The sequence below is a fragment of the Oryzias melastigma genome, linkage group LG22 (genome assembly GCF_002922805.2).
Source record: "Oryzias melastigma strain HK-1 linkage group LG22, ASM292280v2, whole genome shotgun sequence".
NCBI lineage: Eukaryota > Metazoa > Chordata > Actinopteri > Beloniformes > Adrianichthyidae > Oryzias > Oryzias melastigma.
Genome location: NC_050533.1, coordinates 26,190,390 through 26,207,082, shown reverse-complemented (window position 1 = coordinate 26,207,082; position 16,693 = coordinate 26,190,390). Strand labels below are relative to the sequence as shown.

At 39.8% G+C, this 16,693-nt stretch overlaps 1 protein-coding gene across 4 annotated transcripts; it reads right to left on the bottom strand.

Moving 5' to 3' along the window:
• Nucleotides 1–1,716: 1,716 nt before the first annotated feature.
• si:dkeyp-72h1.1 (uncharacterized protein LOC799956 homolog) lies at nucleotides 1,717–16,320 on the bottom strand. Of its 4 annotated transcripts, none has more exons than XM_024261879.2 (5): nucleotides 16,163–16,319; nucleotides 6,936–7,063; nucleotides 6,533–6,611; nucleotides 5,424–5,598; nucleotides 1,717–2,612 (listed from the first exon to the last, which is right to left on the bottom strand). In XM_024261879.2, exons 2-5 carry the CDS (start codon nucleotides 6,953–6,955, stop codon nucleotides 2,545–2,547), a joined length of 342 nt encoding a protein of 113 aa, XP_024117647.1. In that variant the 5' UTR covers nucleotides 6,956–7,063; nucleotides 16,163–16,319; the 3' UTR covers nucleotides 1,717–2,544. The 4 variants fall into 4 exon arrangements, with proteins under 4 accessions (XP_024117647.1, XP_024117721.1, XP_024117790.1 ...); XM_024261953.2 differs by lacking the exon at nucleotides 16,163–16,319 and adding an exon at nucleotides 15,661–16,136; XM_024262022.1 differs by lacking the exon at nucleotides 6,936–7,063 and having other exon boundaries at nucleotides 16,163–16,320.
• Between the last annotated feature and the right edge of the window lie 373 nt (nucleotides 16,321–16,693).

Genomic DNA, 16,693 nt, shown 5'->3' with positions numbered 1-16,693 from the left:
ATATTTTAGCTGGCTATTAGCTTCAGCATTTTCAGCTATTAGCTTCAGTGTTTTTAGCAATCAATTTCAGCATCTTCGGCAGCCAAATTCAGCTTACAGCATTCACACTAGCATTATCACAGGTAATGTTATATATCTAGTTCATAATTATGTTAAAAAGTTACAGTTTTAAAGTTTTAAAAATGTAGTTCTAGAGTGTTAGAGTGTTTATCCTGTTCGGTCCGTGACATAAGGTGTGTTTTGGATTTTGTCTCCTTGTGTGATTGAGTTTGACTCTCCTGGTGTAAACAGATGGGTGGGTGATGGGGGCGTTGCTCTGTGCTAACAGTCCCGCCCACAACTCAGAGGTGAATTTCTGATGAACTCCTGCTGCTTTGCAGACACTACAGGTTTTTTGATCGCGACTAAAATCAAAATTCAAAGATCACTGCATGGAAACACTTGGAAAATAGATCAATAGATGATAGGAGTGGACTTCAATGAAAACAACAGTCCTGTCATGATTCACCTCCGTGTCCAATTATATTCATAGACTAAACAAAGAAGCCTTCCAGTTTATTGATATTTAATGTGAAAAACAAAGATGAGACCACGGACTGGAATCAGGAACGTTGTCTGCATCTGTCAACATCCCACATTCAAGTTTCTGCTCCTCTGCAAAGTGGGTGTGAGACAGGCTTTAATTAAAATGTTTGCTGTCTTTCAGCTTAATGACTGACTGCCATAACATCCTACATGATGGCCCCCCAGCTTAACCGCAGGCTCCAATCTGTCTGTCCTGCAGAGGCTCACGCTGAGGAGATCAAGCACAGATCTTCACCTTTGGACTGACGCTATCAGAGGTGCTGAATATGCTCACATGCTTTCCATGTGAGCTGCTGGGCTGTGATGGAGAACAGCCTCCTCATCGCAGAGGGAGCAGGAAGTGTGCTGCTGCCGGCTCTGAGAAAGGATATGGAGAGAAGTGAGATGTTGAACGCGGAGAGTGTTGGAGCAGAGCACCAAGCAAAAAAACAAACAAAAAAAACTCACTCTCCACGTCAACATGCTTTGTTTTAGTGAGCCACCTTCAACTATGATTTCTACAAGAAAAGAATTTGTCCGTTTCCAGTTCAGTTTGGATTTATGTTGGACTTTGCATAGGATAGTAGAAGTTGCAATCAAATTAATTTTTTAAAGAAAATAATATATGGCGCACCGATTTGAAACATTTTTTTTCAGTTAAATTATAATTAAAAAGAGCTGCACTTTAGGGCAACACAACCGGAAAAGCTTAACATGTAAATGACATCTATAAATAAACTGGATTCTTTTCTACTAAATAAATGGTGCAACAATTTTAACCCTAGAGCACTATCGCGGGGGGTTTCACCCAAAGTCTCCAGTATCATTTTTATCTTTTTTGTAATTTTTTTGCTCTCAAATTCCTAAATTTTCAGTCATTGTTAAGTATGTTTTTAGGATCTTTTGCTTTTATTTTCATTTTGTTACATAAACCACAATTGAAAACAAAACTACTCTATCATGTGTTGTCATATTTGATCGATTTTTGACAAACCCTTTTTATTGGGTATATTATATCGAGTAAAAATTACGCGATGGCGTAACTTTTTATAGTGAAAGTGTTCTTGGGTTGAGGAGGGTGGGGTTCAGAGTCCCATCCAGCCCTGCAGCAGAGCTCCTGTGGAGAATGTCAGGCAGCCAAAGAAGCAATGATTGAGAACTTCAGAAGATTTATTCATTGTGCAATTATTTAGGTTTCCAGAATTTTAAAAAATATGTCTGTGATGACAAACTGACATCTAAAATATACTTTCTTTTTACTTCTGTAACAAAATTGTGACTTGAACCCCCGGTGAACATATTGCTGAGATACTGTTGAGAAACAACACAATTACAGTTCCTTAAATAAGTCCCTACTGCATGAAGACATGTCGTACACTGAATTAGATATGTTTATATCAAAGAATGTAGTAATATCAAATAAAGAAACAGCTTTGTTCGTCTTCCAACACTTGTATCATTACAAAGTACAAAGTGAGACCAAATCACTCAACTACAGCAGTAAGCACCTAACAGTGATGTTTACATCTAAGACGAAATACAGGGGCTACCATTTGTAGTTGTTGGCACACATGAGCTAAATACTCAAATACAGTATTTAGAAATATCCGTCCAGATCAGATGATCAGATGGGAGTCTGGACAGACAGGGGCTTGGAGCCGGAGACAGCAAACGCCTTCTTTGTTCTTAACATTCATTTAAAGATGAAGTATTTCTGGTTCAAGCAACCAAAGTTTTCATGGAGACTTTTGGACTGGAATATTTCAGTTAATCTTTTTCTACTTGCAAGTCTGAGGATCGATTGTTTTTTGGTAAAAAATAATGTAGAATGTGGTGGCGCTTCTCAGGCTCCAAGCCCATGTGCTGGGGTTCAGAAAACAGCTCTCCTCCTCCTCGAGTGTGCTCCTCCCATGGCTTCACATCAGCCGTCCAAGCCTGGAATCACGCTCAGGAACTGCCTTTCTCAGGAGGTTCTCCTCTTTAGTTGGAGTCCTGCATCTCCACCCCTAAACCTTCTTCATCCCCGCCGACGTCCGCCTTCTCCTCATCTGAAAGAAACACACAGCTGGAGGTTTTAAACAGCCACACTCACAAGTTTGGACCAAACGTTAGAATCGTGAAAAACAAAAAGCTCAAATAACAAGTGGCTGCTAAGATCTCTGGTGTTGCTCCATTCTCATGTAATTTAATTCAAGCAGTTTTAACACCGGGGCACCAATGTTTATGTTCTTTAATTTACTGAAACTTTCCAACCCTTAACAGGATAATTCCAGTGGAATGTATGTTAAAGATTTTGTGTTTGAGCGTCACCGGCGATGTCTAGGTGTAAAAGGATTAAATGAGAAGCTCTATATGTCTGTGTCAACAACCAATAAAGTCTAATATCTACCTATTTGATGGGAAACAAACTAAGAACTGCCTGTTCTGCTGCATGTAACAAACTGAAATGCTTTTTAATGCTGATAGTCTGTGCAGAACCAACAGCAGCTGTGGATGGAGTGGATTTGACCCTGCAAACCTGCAGAGAAAAACCTCATTTATGGAGAGCTCTTTGACTAATATCATAGACTTGTTACCACAGATGTGACGCATAAAATCACAATAACTTCCCCAGTGGTGTTAATCAGTTCCTTCAGATAAAATCCCATTCATGTGTGTCGAACATTAAAGAGGAGTAACCTTTACTAAAGTTCAGGAGGAAAATATGCAAATCTGACAAAAATGTCAGTAGGATTAGGATCTTCACTGCTGAGCAAACCAAACACTTGAAGCTCATCCAGTTTTATCCAGGAATACTGATTTGTAATGTTTTGGTTCAGAATAAAACTTCCTTCCCACACTTTAAAACAAAGTGTATGACAACATCCTATGTTTGACAAAGAATCACACTTTAGTCATTTCATTGATTGTGAAACGTATAAAACTGCAACTCCTCAGAGTTCAAAAGTCTAAAAAACGGTTTATTTACCAAATGACATAAACATCAACATCAACTAGAAAAGTTGCATTACCTGTGATAATGCTAGTGTGAATGTTTTTTGCTGAAAGTAGTCGCTGAAGATGCTGAAGCTTTTAGCTGAAAATGATGACACAATTTACTTTAATTGCTGAAGGGATTTGCTGAAAAACTATTTGCAAAACCTTAAATTTGTTGATTAAATAGTCCAGAAGACATTAGATGCCAAATTAGCCAAAAAAGTTAGCTTGTTGCTTAAATACTAGCTAAACTCCAAAACACCTAAAATTCCTCAGTAAACTAAATCAGTCAAAAACGTTAGCATGTTGCTAAAAATTAGCTGAACTCAAAGTTTTTGAAAATTACTACAATGGATGAAAACATAGCCCATGAATATATTCAAAGGCTTGTTGCTAATCTACTTAACATTTTGAAATTTTAAGACTTTCTCATTCATTTCCTATGGGTGCATATTTTGATCAATATTTCAAAAACTATAAAGTTTATGAACACCAAAAATACAAGCAGTCCTGAATGAGCTGAACGTTTTGATAACAAGATTACTAAAATCACTAAAAAGTCTATTTCTTTTTTCTGTCAGATTACAGTTGCTAAACCTCTTCTGAAGAAAAGCCTCCTCCATGTTTAATGATTTGTTCAGCGTTTACAAGACAATTTCCAATCTCCTTTTTCTAAAAAGGAAAAAAAAGAAAATGTTGAAAAAGCTGTTTGGTAGAAAACTGTAGAGAAGTGTTGTGTTTATGTGCTCCAGTGTTTATGTTCTTTGATTTAATGTCATTTTTTAATTGTTCTAGTAGACTCTGAAAAGCAGTGTGAGCTCTTTTTCTCCTTCAGAATCTACTGGAATTACATTGATTGTGTTACCAGTTGAAAAGTTACAGTATGTGAAAGATTTTGTGCCTTTTAATGCCTTTTAATGCCAGAGGTTGTACAATTTTCAAAATTATGGAGTTCCTCAAGGTTCAGTTCCTGGACTTGTGGTTTTCAGTCTGTTCATGCTCCCTCTGGTGAATATCCTGCTCAGAGAATCGTTCATACCAAAGCTATGCAAACAACGCTTGACTTTAGCGCTGACAACAGACCACCATTACACCTTTAGCTGCTGCTGAGAGCTGCTTCCCAAATGTCCTCCGGGTCATTGAGGAAAAGACAGGAGTCTTTGGGAGGATAGGAAAATGTGTAGATAAATGACATGAATTCTACATGAATAAAAAACATGACATCTTGGAATTTCAATAGACTCAACCCCAATATTTGATCTCATTTTGGCTACAACTATTTAGCACTCATGTGCCCAAGTCAAGGCTCAGGGGGGGCTACGAATAATTCTATCCGGCCCTCCAGATCATTTTACTTTATTGTTTTTAATGGCCCAATGTTATCTTGCACTTATTTCTAATTTGTATTATTTTGACAAAATATATTTTAATAGACAGTAAAATATTGAAAGTTATTTAAGGTTTAAGTTGATTTATTCTGGAATAATATTCCTGCCTGTTTATTATTCATAATTATGTTAAAAAGTTACAGTTTTAAAGTTTTAAAAATGTCATTTTAGAGTTTTAAATAAACGTTTATCCTCTTCGTCCCGCGACCTAAGATGTGTTTTGGATTTTGGCCCCTTGTGTGATTGAGTTTGACACCCCTGGTTTAGCATCTTAATGTAATAAGAACACTTAGATTTCATGTCCAGACAAGACGCTGATTCATGTGTCCAGCTTTTTCAGACATGACTATTGTGAGCGTGTTCCGTCTGCTCTTCAAACAGACTGTGAAGCTGTAGATGAGAGAGCTGCTGCCAGAGTTTCTCTATACTTTCCACACTGGCTCACTTTAACCTGCTGGGCCTGAATGTACAGCTGAGCTTGTGTTTCCTCTTCACCTGCAGCGTGTTTGTCTGAGCTCCGCCTCTCAGATTGAGCTTCTGCAGAGCTGCTTTCATCCGGCGGCCAGCGGAGCTCTCCGCTCTCCACCTCAGCTGCATCTGTGGGCTCCACCACGATTGAAGGAAGCCTCTTGGACAGCTTTGGGTTCCTCTCATGGACATCTGGGAAGATCTGTTGGTAACTTATGTAAGGTTTACTGATTAGAGTTCAACCATCCTTTACCACAACTCACGTTTTAAAGTGCCGTGTAAAGCACAAACCAAACAAAGTAAAGATGATGTTACATTTCATTCAATTGTTCGACTGAAAAAGGTGTTTGGTCTGCAAAGTTCATGGAATGTAAATGGAAAGTTAAAAGAAATCCTGAAAATTAGTTTAAATTTCAAATAATTTAACAATGCAGAAAATAATCACGTATTTCCTACAAACAGCAGGAATCCTGTCCCTGTCGGCCTGTTACTCTTTTAAGAAGTTCAAATCACCTGTTTGAAATGATTATCTGTATAAATTCTCGCTATTCTACACCCTTAAACAGTCAGACTGCTACCTCTCCACCATGACCAAAGAGCTGTCAGAGGACACCAGGAGCAAGAAGACCTCAGCGAGACTGGGATGAACCAATCTGCAATAATCAAGCAGCTTGGAGAGAAGAGATCAACTGTTGGAGTAATTATTAGAAAATGGAACAAAAATAATGAATACCTTTAGGAAACTTTTGACCTCTGTCGTTGACAACCACCGTTACATGAGATTGTGTTAAGATGGACTTTTGTTATCGACCAAACACTTTTTTACCTGCACTACTATATGAAAACATTATTTAAAAAATTCATTCAACGTGATTTCCTGGATTGTATTTGACATTCTGTCTCTCAGAGTTGTTCTCACTGACTAAACTCAGGTTTATAAGTGGTACAACTTGCAGAATTTGTAACGGCAAGAAGGTTTTCCTGCATTGTTCTCCAGATCTCAAAACTCCAACTTAGTGACAGATTCACACACATAAAGAGGCTCCTCTCCTGCAGTACAGCTCAGATTTTTGGATTTGTAAATTAAATCCAATACACACACATTCACACCAACACACACACATCATGTAGGATACAGAGTCCTGCTCTCCTCCAGCTCCTCCCCCACCAAAGTCCTCCGTCCCCGGCTCCACTGAGGTTATCACTTCGGTCATCCTGGAGAAAAACATTCAGGATCACCAGTAAAAAAAGCAGCTAACAGGACTCAGATCCAGCTTCATTTTTAAAATAACAGCCTCTTTGCATGGTGTACAGTTTGCAGGGTTGAAAAAAACAATCTGTACGACACGCCTGCATCTCACCTACTTCACTTACCCTGATGTGTTGATTAAGAATTTACTATGACCTGCCGCCTGTAGCACGCCCATAGGAAAAAACATGCATGTACATTTGAACTCTAGAGGCTCACCGAGTGGTCTACTATTTTAAAACTTCCTCCAGAACACCTGTGTGCCCCCTACAGGTTTGACCATATTTTACCTGTGTAAAGCCAAAAACATACAGAAAGGAGAAGTGGAGCTGGCAGAGGTGAAGATGTTGAGGTTCTCTTTATGAGTGACCAGGATATATCAGGAGTGAATCCATCAGAGGATCAGATCATGGTAGATCTGGAGATAAATGCAGATGGAGATAGTTTAGGAGGAGCAGTGATGACGTTGGTAAAAGGATGCTGAGGATGGAGATATGGAGATTTTTTTAGGGTATTTTAGAGCTATCAACATCAGCTTTTTCTAGCTATCAATCTCAGCCAATCTCTCCAGCAGCCAAATTCAGCTTACAGCATTCACACTAGCATTATCACAGGTAATGCTATATATCTAGTTCATAATTATAGCAAAAAGTTACAGTTTTAAAGTTTTAAAAATGTACTTTTAGAGTGTTCCCTAAATGTTTATCCTGTTCGACCTGCGATCTAAAGTGTGTTTTGGATTTTGGCCCCTGTGCGATTGAGTTTGACATCTCTGTCACATCTGTGCAGTGGAGCGGCAAAGAACATTTTTTTAACTGTATTCATTGAATTTGAAGAAATGATGAAGCTGAACTGCAGTCAGTCATCTATGAAAGGTTAACAGGACAGTATTGATCCTGCAGGGACATCCTCCTGCAGAAATCCTTCACGCGCTGCACAGAATAAACAAGTGACTCAAGAGATCAGCCAGAATCACTGAGACTTGTGGCACTCTTTGAGATTATGACACAAAACTGTCACTACATATGGAAATAACTAGTGGCAACTTTCATCTGGAGCAAACCAATGAGCCAATGCTACACAGACACAGGTGATGTTAGGGACAGAGATGGAGTGTCCACATCCAGAAGGTCAGATCTTTGTTTTAGTCCAGCATTGCTATAGATCTCAAACACAAAAAACAGTTTGCTGTCAATCACAGCAGTTTGACTGAGGACCTTCCCAGCACAAAGCGAGCTTCGGTTTTCCTGATTTTGTCTTTTTTGCTGTCTGGTTTAAGCTAAACCCATCCACGTGTGTGTTACACTCATTCCTGTTCACTGCAGCCCAACTGTGACAGAAAACCAGAAAAATGCTGTTCTGGATAATCTCTGATGACTTATTACAAGATGGTTTGATGTTTGCTGGTGGCATTTAAGGACCTACTCTCTGTCAGACATTTTTCTAAAGGTCTGAAATTTAGTCAAGAGATAAACACAAAATTCCAAAGTTGATCATTTATCCCTTTAACACTGGAGCTCCAGTGTTTGTGTTCTTTGGTTTACTGTAACTTTTCAGCCATTAACACGATCAACATAATTCCAGTAGTTTGTGAAAAGTGGCGTGAGCCATCCAGAGAGCAGTAGCCCAGCTGGAGTCTAGAACTAGACCAAACAAAGCACATCAGGAAGCCGTGTTTACCAAAAGCTTCAGCTGATATTCCCTAAGAGAAGTGAAATAACAGAAAACGATCACTTCTAGCAGCCCAACTTGGGGCGACAGAAACCCGGATTATTTTCATCAGGTTCTGATGTAGAACATCTCTGACCTAAAATAGATTTCTTTTCTACAGGAACGTCTAGATAGAACAACGCCTTCAAAAACACAAGTACAGCTTCCTGTTTTCATAGTGCTGGGTTCTGTGTGGTCTAAAGTTAACTCAATCCTCATCAGGACTTCCAGTATTAAATACAATCATTTCTTTTACAGTGTGGACTTGCGTGGGTAAACACCACATCTGTGAAGCCGAGTGATTCATGCAGGTTGAAGAGCTGCTCAAACTGCAGTCCAGATGATTCATTTTTTAAAGACGTCTCCTCTGTAAACCGCACTCAGACACTGTCAGCTGTGATTCCTCAGGATGAAGCTCTACCTTAGTGCGATGCAGATCGAAAAACCGAGAAGGTTTGGACAGACTCGTACCTGCAGCTTGAATTATTTAAAAGGCAGGATCGGGAAAACTGTTCTTTTCAACAGCTGCCAGACAGAATGGAGGCAGAACTAAAACCCCAAACTATATATATATATATATATATATATATATATATATATATATATATATATATATATATATATACATTAGGGCCAGGAATCAATTAAAAAATAAATAAATAATCGCAAATCTGGGAAAAATTAATCGTGATTAATCACCTTTTTTTTGTTATTTTTCCATGTTTTATTCACACACTAGACAAAAAAAAAAGAAAAATTCCATGAGGGAAATATGAATTATTTTTGCTGTGAAAACCCCCAAAATGTTTAACAAACTGTTTTTACCCCACAGAATTAAAGTTTTAACTGTAATTTTATAAAAACAACAAGAATAAAAACTAATCAACAAGATTTTGAATTAAAATACAAAAAAAGAAAATTCAGGCTAAAGCAACACCAGGCAGCAAAAAAAGAACAATTTATCACTGCTTTCTTATTTACATTTTTCCTGGAATTCTGTTTTTTCAGCTTTTCTTTTTTTTCTCATAAATTTTATTGATTTTGTTTGTGAAAAACAAAACATTTTTTGGAGAAGTTCGATCCAGCTGGATTTCTGGTCGGCTCGACTGGAATCTACACAGGCGGGGGCGTGTCTGAACTGCACACCTCCTGGGACGTCGGTGGGCGGGATTTATGTGGTGAACCGCAGAGTGTCCGCAAATTTTAGACAACGCCGGCGCTTGTTATTGTGGAAAATTCATGTCGGTCCCCATCCCAAAGTAAAATAAGTGGTCAGTTTCCTCCGTTTGGCTCCGCCCCCTGCCCCCCAATGAGCTGCTGCTGCATTACAGCTGTCAGATTGACATTCGCTCTCCGCCTAATTTATTAAAATAAAATATCGCTTTTGTCCAAAAACTACAATAAATACCATATTATTTCTTTAATTTAATAAAATCTCAATCACAGAATATACAAAAAAAATGTTGAAGTCTTTTTTAGGAAGAGTTTTATTACGCTGATCTCACAGCTGCACGGCAGGACGCCTGTTAAATTTTAACTTAATTAGATATGTTCTATTAATTACTGGTGTCAAGCCAGCACGCTCTCGTTAGACTGCTGTCAAGTGAGCCCTCTCTGGAATACGGCGTGCGACTTTAATACAATCATTATGGTAGCAGCAAGAAAGGCTTCATTTCAAAGTGAGAGTAAAGCGTACCTCCTGGTTTCCACAGAACCATTTCACTTCTCACTTATAGTATCCTTTCATGTACTCTTACCCTCAAAGTTTCACCCGTATTTGAGAGAGCGCTCACTTGACAGCAGTCTAACGAGAGCGTGCTGGCTTGACACCAGTTATTAATTGGGTGTAAATGCCTCAACATTCACAGCCCTAATATGTTTTTTTCATGAATATATATATATTGATAAAACATAAATACTCTTCTTTACATGTTTGAAAACGTAGCTAAAAAACAGAACATTTGAAGCTGAAAATAAAGACGGTTATTTTAGAATGGCAAAAAGTTTTGGACATTTTACATTTTTTTGGCCAAACACCATATTATTTTCAAAATGTTTTATACAGAGGAGGGTTTGTTCATTTCTATTTAGCGTTGGACTATGTGGAAGAGTCCTTCTGGTCTACACCCTGCTGAAGGTCTGTACCAGGTCTGGATCCCTCCGTCTGGATCGGACTCCATGAGCTGTCAGGGTTTGCACCAAAACACCAGCACATGCTTTCAGAACCAACCCAAAATATTCGGAAACAAAAAATTTAGAAAAGTTTGCTTTTAATGATCCTGATCTACAAACACATAAAATAAATGTTTATCTTTTAGTAATTTTATGTAGTAATGTTCCTGTTTCCCAGAGGGACGGAGAGCCCCTGCAGCTCTGACTGTTCTGCAGGACTCTCTGTTGTTCTGATGAGCTGCTCCGCTGCTCTCCGTGTTCTCGGTCAGCCCGGCAGCCTGGTGCTGGTGGAGCGTGACGGCGAGATCAGACTCTTTAGGTAAGACTTACTGTGTTCTTCAGAGCAGAACAGACTTACAACTACAGTCAATGAGACATGTCTTCATGTTTAAAGTTAATCCTGAGCTGTAGTAAAAAAGAAAAAGCAGCACTCTGCTACCATGGAGAGAACTGCAACAGCTACTTTAACAGCGTTTACCAGTGATGATTAAAATGATTCATTAAAGCTGAAGGACTTCTGTAGCTGTAGCTCTTCTGTTTCCTACAGCATCCCATCAGAAATGTGGTGTTAAAGGAACAAATCCTTTGTTTTTGGTGTCTTAACATGTTCCTACAGCATTTCCTCGTGATGGAGCTGAGAATTTCTTTATTCTTATTATTCTGAATCAGAAGCAGACAAAATGTCACAGGAAAAAGCCGGAAGTTGTGACGTAGAAACAACAAAAGGGGGCTACAGTCTCCCTGCTCCACTCCATTCTGATTATCCACTTACAGACAAATAGATCCGTAATCTCTCTGTTTTCCTCGTCTGAACTGGAATCTGGATCAGAACCGTACGGATGGATAGAAACAATATTGCTATTCATTTTTGTTGCACCGCCAAGGCTACTTTGAAGTTCAGCTATATGCTAGCTGTTTTGACTAATCTGCATTTTATTTTTTTTTTTAGGTTAATTTGCCATTTACCTAATATTTTAAATGGCTATCAGCTTCAGCATTTTTAACTATCAATTTCAGCATCTTCAGCGGCCAAATTCAGCTTACAGCATTCACTCTAGTATTATTGCAGGTAATGCTGTATATCTAGTAGATAACTATGTTAAAAACTTACACTTTTACAATGTAAAGATTTAATTTTAGTGTTCAATAAATGTTTATCTTGTTCGGCCCATGACCTACGGTGAGTTTTGGATTCTGGCCTCTTGTGTGGTTGATGTTGACACCCCTGCTATAAACGGTCTATGATACAGCCAATGGCCAAAATGCCTGATAACTCAGAATGAGCCTGTAACCAGCAGCGCCCCCTGCTCCTCCTCCTCCTCCTCCTCTGCTCGTGATGAAGCAGGAGGGTCTCTGTGTTTGAATTACCATGTCAATGTGGCGGCTGACAACCACAGACCGCTCAGCTGCTCTTCAGGTGTGAAAGAGACTGAGACAAGACAAGAAGGAAAATAGGAACTCTTGTCTCATTTCAATGCCAACAAGCGAGTGAAAAGCCAACATGCAGACCGTGTCCTGACACAAACACATCTCTGGTGCTGGCTGCCGCTCACAGAAGTGCTCAGACAGTTCGCAGCTGAGCCTTTGCGCTGTCTGTGGGGAACTTTCAACGACGCGTGACCCAAACGTGTCATTAGGACCTCAGAAAATATGCGAGCCTTTGAGAAATAAGCATGACACATCTCCTTTACAGGACTGCCCACAATAATAGCATGCTCAGTGGTGAAAGGCGACTTCTCAAGTGACAAGTTATCAGAAATGCTACTTTCCTACAATCACACAGGCAGTTGCTGTTTCCATGGGGACGACCAAGTGAGATTTTCTGCCTGTGATTGTCTGAGACGTGGGTTTAGCCTGAGTGCAGAAGGTTGATTTGGGGGTGCTGTTGTGTTGTGCTGTGAGCCGTCTCTGTAAAACCTGCACCTGGCTTTCAGTGTCACCTGAGCGGGCAGACGCCGCTCTCTCCTCATCAGAGACGGGCTTTGTTGTTCTGGCGCGAGGCGGAGCGGTCAGCCGTGGTCTGCTGCTCTATAGGAAGCAAATGGAGGCTTGTGCACGTGATTGGAGTTCTGATCGGGTTCCTGCAGAGCGCTGATGCAAGCCTTACAAATACAAGAATTTGAATGTTGCTGCCAGGCGTGACTTTCTTTTGGCTCACGCTGTGGTTTGATCGGCCCGTCTAGAGGAAGTCGCCTCGCTTCTGCTTTGGTTGAGACAGGAAGCGCTCAGATACTTCAGTTCTGGAGCCTGTGATACTTCAGTTCATGCTTCGGTGTCCAGAATCTAGCTACAGGCGTTTGTAGGTGACTAATCTTTCAGAAAGTTTGTTTCACTGAAATCTCAACCATTTCTTAGTGAGTCGAGGAGGAGCTGTGAAAAAAACTCATCCTGTTTGTAGAACTTTAAATACACATATCTATGCCCTAATGTTTCTTTATGTCGTTATTTATGACTATTATTGAGTTATCTGAGACCACTTCTGTTTCCTTTGCAGGCAGAATCTGATGTTTTCCTTCGGAAAACTACAAAACAACGAAACATGAAGAATGAGACTCTGGAAAATCCCATCATGAGATTCTCTTCTGCTGGTGTCAAACTAAAACACAGAAAAACGCCAGCCTGATGGTTTATTTCATATTATGCTTTGTCAATAATTATGTGTGTTTAAATCCAAATAAAAATCAACCAAACACCATCAGTTTACCTGAAAACTCACAGACACTTTCTGCTTAAACTTCCCGGAAGGACACACCTGACTGCAGGTGTTGTCATACAGAGATGCAAACTTTGAGGCTGAGACGGAGGAGAGGGCGGAGCTGAAACCAACCAATGAAAGATCTGAAGAGAGGTGTCATGTTCAAAGCTGGAGAAAGTCATGAATGTGAAGACAGATCAGGTTATTTCTGCTTTCACATCAGGAAAACATCAGTGGTTCCTCTGAGCCTTCAGATCAGCTCATCTGCACCAAGTCAACACTATTCTGTTCCATTCCATTCTGTTCCATTCCATTCTATTCTATTCTATTTTTTTTTAGTTTTATTTTATTCAATTTGGCTCAATTTTTCTATTTTATTCTATCTTTTATTCAGTTCTATTCTATTTAATTTTTCTATTCTATTAACTAGGGGTCAGTGCCGGCTATAAATTGGCTACATTTTTTTTTTTTTTGTGATTCTCTTTTTTTTTATTAGTTTTCTTCCTTTTTTTGATACCACAACACTAACACAATTGACACTGACATAACACAAACAAACAGACCAAAAAGACAAAAAAAAAAAAAAATCCTTCAGCGTTATATATATTTTTTATGGTTTGTTGACTGAACAGTCATTCACTGGGATAGGCTCCAGCAACATTGTGATCCCAAGAGAAAATAAGTGGGTTTGGAAAATGGATGGATGGATGGATGGAGGGATGGATGATGGACGGATGATGGATGGATGTGATTTGCATCTGTACAGACAATAGATAAATAAATAAATGTTGACTACAGCAATGCAGTGAAAGTACAGAATCAAATCTGCTCTTTTTCAGACACTATTCAATGTCTTTTTTCATTTCAAAATGACTGAAAATATAAGAATTAAAAAATCCATTCCAAAATGATTTGTAAAATCTTGAGTTAATCACCAATAGAACATTATCCATGAACCAAGATGCAGTTTACTTCTGATAATGTTGATCTTTGTTTTGTCAAAACTTCGGGTTTGTTCATTTGTGGTAAATATTGAGTATCAGGTCACCTGTAGCTTCTCTTTGGTGACCAGATTTCATTAAGTTCTTTTGTTTCCAAACTTTCTTAAAATTCAGGAACAAAATTGTTGCTCCTGATTATCAGAGCAGCAGGTTCCTAAACTGCGGTTGAGGCACTGCATTGTCCTCTTTTCTGCAGAGTTTAAATTCATTTACCAAAGTAAATCAAAGAATAGTGAAATAACGGTGTTCTGCCTGTAGTCCTACTCTACATTCCTCCACAGTTGTGACAAGAAATCCGTACAAACAGAAATGTAAATAGAGATTTTCTCTAACAAATCTCTCTTAACACATGTCGCTTCTCATGACTGCTTCCCGGCAGAGTGCTGCTGTGCAGAAACTCGGAGAAAGACAGAATGATGCTGAGCTGGAGGAGGGATCACTGCAGGATGCTGGGAACATCCCAGAAGAGGAAAACAGCTTCAAAAGTCCAAATGCTCGTGGACCCGCTTTCTGTCACTGATGCCCCAAATCACAAACGCCACTGTCTTCAGAAATCCTCTACTACCACCATCCTGCACCAGAGCAGAACCTTTCCTTCAAGGGGTTCACCTCCTCACTCTCTCAAAGTGAAAAAATGAATCAGGGAACATTCCATCTCAGTTCAGTCACATTATTATAATTCTGCATGCTCCCCAGCCCTGTTATCAACCAGTCATTGCTGTCATAGTTTAATGAACCACAGTATGTTGTTAAATGTGATGAGTACAAACGTTTAATTGAGATGAAGAAACGTTTCATCTGTAAAAACGCAGTTTGCTTAAGAGACTCCTGAGTAATTCAAAAACGGGAAGTGAAAATGTGATATTGGAAAAAGAGCGGATATTGGAAGATGGGATTGGATTCTGTGCTCCTTCACAGCTGGTTCCAGCTACAGCTACACTTGAAAAGACTCTTTTTTTGGCAGAGATGATACCTGCCAACAGTGTTGCATAATCCCATGATCACACTTTGCTGCCCCCCATGACAGCCAGAAACCTGCAGCTCTTCAGAGAGACGCTCAGCAGAGGATTTTAGAGCACCGCGGTTATCCTTACTCATTTAAGGTTAAAGCTTTTGGGTTTTGCTTTTAAAACGCATATTTCATATTATAAAAACAAGCGTTTATTGTCATTTTAGAGGGATTTGTACAAATTGAAAACGTTCTTTTGTAAACATTTTCTTTATTGGGGCATCAGGGAGAAACAGTTTAATCTGATGACCAACAATTTCCCTGGAACAAAAGCCTTCAAATATTGTTTTTCTCAAATAAATAATTAACTGTAATTAAACTGTGACGAAATCTCATCAATTCTGAAAGCAAACGCTTGAGATCAGCTCTGCTCACGTGCACTCTCCCAGCACTTACAGATCTGGAGGAAACCATGGAGCCCAACTCACCTTCTCCCTCCTGCATGTCTGCTGTTCAGATCAAGCCTGTCTGGATTCAGATTCGTCTTCCTCCTCTGCTATTTGTGCTCAGACTTCATGTTGTGAAGAGAGGAAGGAACAGGACCGAGCCTCCGTTCTTCAGAGGCTGGATCTGCTCCTTCAGGCTCCGCAGCCTTTTTTCTCCTCACAACATCAACATTTCACTTTTCACACATGTTCCTCTGCTGACAAGCAGGACGCCCCCCAGGACTGCTGCCTCTTTCTGCCGCTTGTTCTACTGCTTTCAATGCTGTCAAATCAGTGCGCGCAGGCAGCGCGGTCCGAGGGCGCACTGGCTGCGCGCGGGCACCTCAAGTAGGCTACTTCACGCAAACCTTCTAATGTAATGATCTGTGCGGGAAACTAAGCCCCGAAGTCCCCCTGAAGTGACTTTCCCTGTAAACTGTCTCTAACCCTTTCCTTCCTGTCACAGAAATCCTGAGCCGTGTAGATGTGCGTCTGCGCTCCGTACCTGTCTGCAGGCTGCTCCACACTCTCACAGGGGCTCCCGCCTTCGCTGCTTCATCACACTGATGCTGAGGATGACGACGACGATGATGAGGATGATGATGATGATGATGATGCGCCGCTGTGGGCGACAGGCGCAACCACAGATCCGCTGATAGTAAAGAGTTCTGAGTCTGCGCAGTCGAGCGTGTCTACTGATGCCTTTAGGGAGTGTGGGAAATGAGAGCTTTCCAAGAAGTGATATGTTGCTTGGAATTAAGAAGATAAAATAAACAGTGAAACCAAAATACATAAATAATTCAAACTAATGTGTACATGTTTTGGGAAATTTGGGAAACTGATTATTTTACATTTGCACAACATTTATTACAATTGGACTTTACATCATCACTCGCAGATACTTGGAAACAAAGTGTAGTCAAGTAATCAAGTTGAGTCATTGTGTCTAATGTATTCAACACAAACATATTTTCTATATTTACAGCATTCAATTGGAGCCAATCTTTTCCCAAAAATCAACATCAAACATCTCAAC

Bases quoted from the DNA above. Each gene is read 5' to 3' on its own strand.
- si:dkeyp-72h1.1 (XM_024261879.2), bottom strand. From the start codon at position 6,955: ATGTTTTTGGCTTTACACAG. The intron at 6,612-6,935 runs GTAAAATATGGT...GTTTTTCTCCAG, and splicing joins ATGTTTTTGGCTTTACACAG to GATGACCGAAGTGATAACCT. The intron at 2,613-5,423 runs GTGAAGAGGAAA...TGTTTCTTTCAG, and splicing joins CTCAGACAAACACGCTGCAG to ATGAGGAGAAGGCGGACGTC.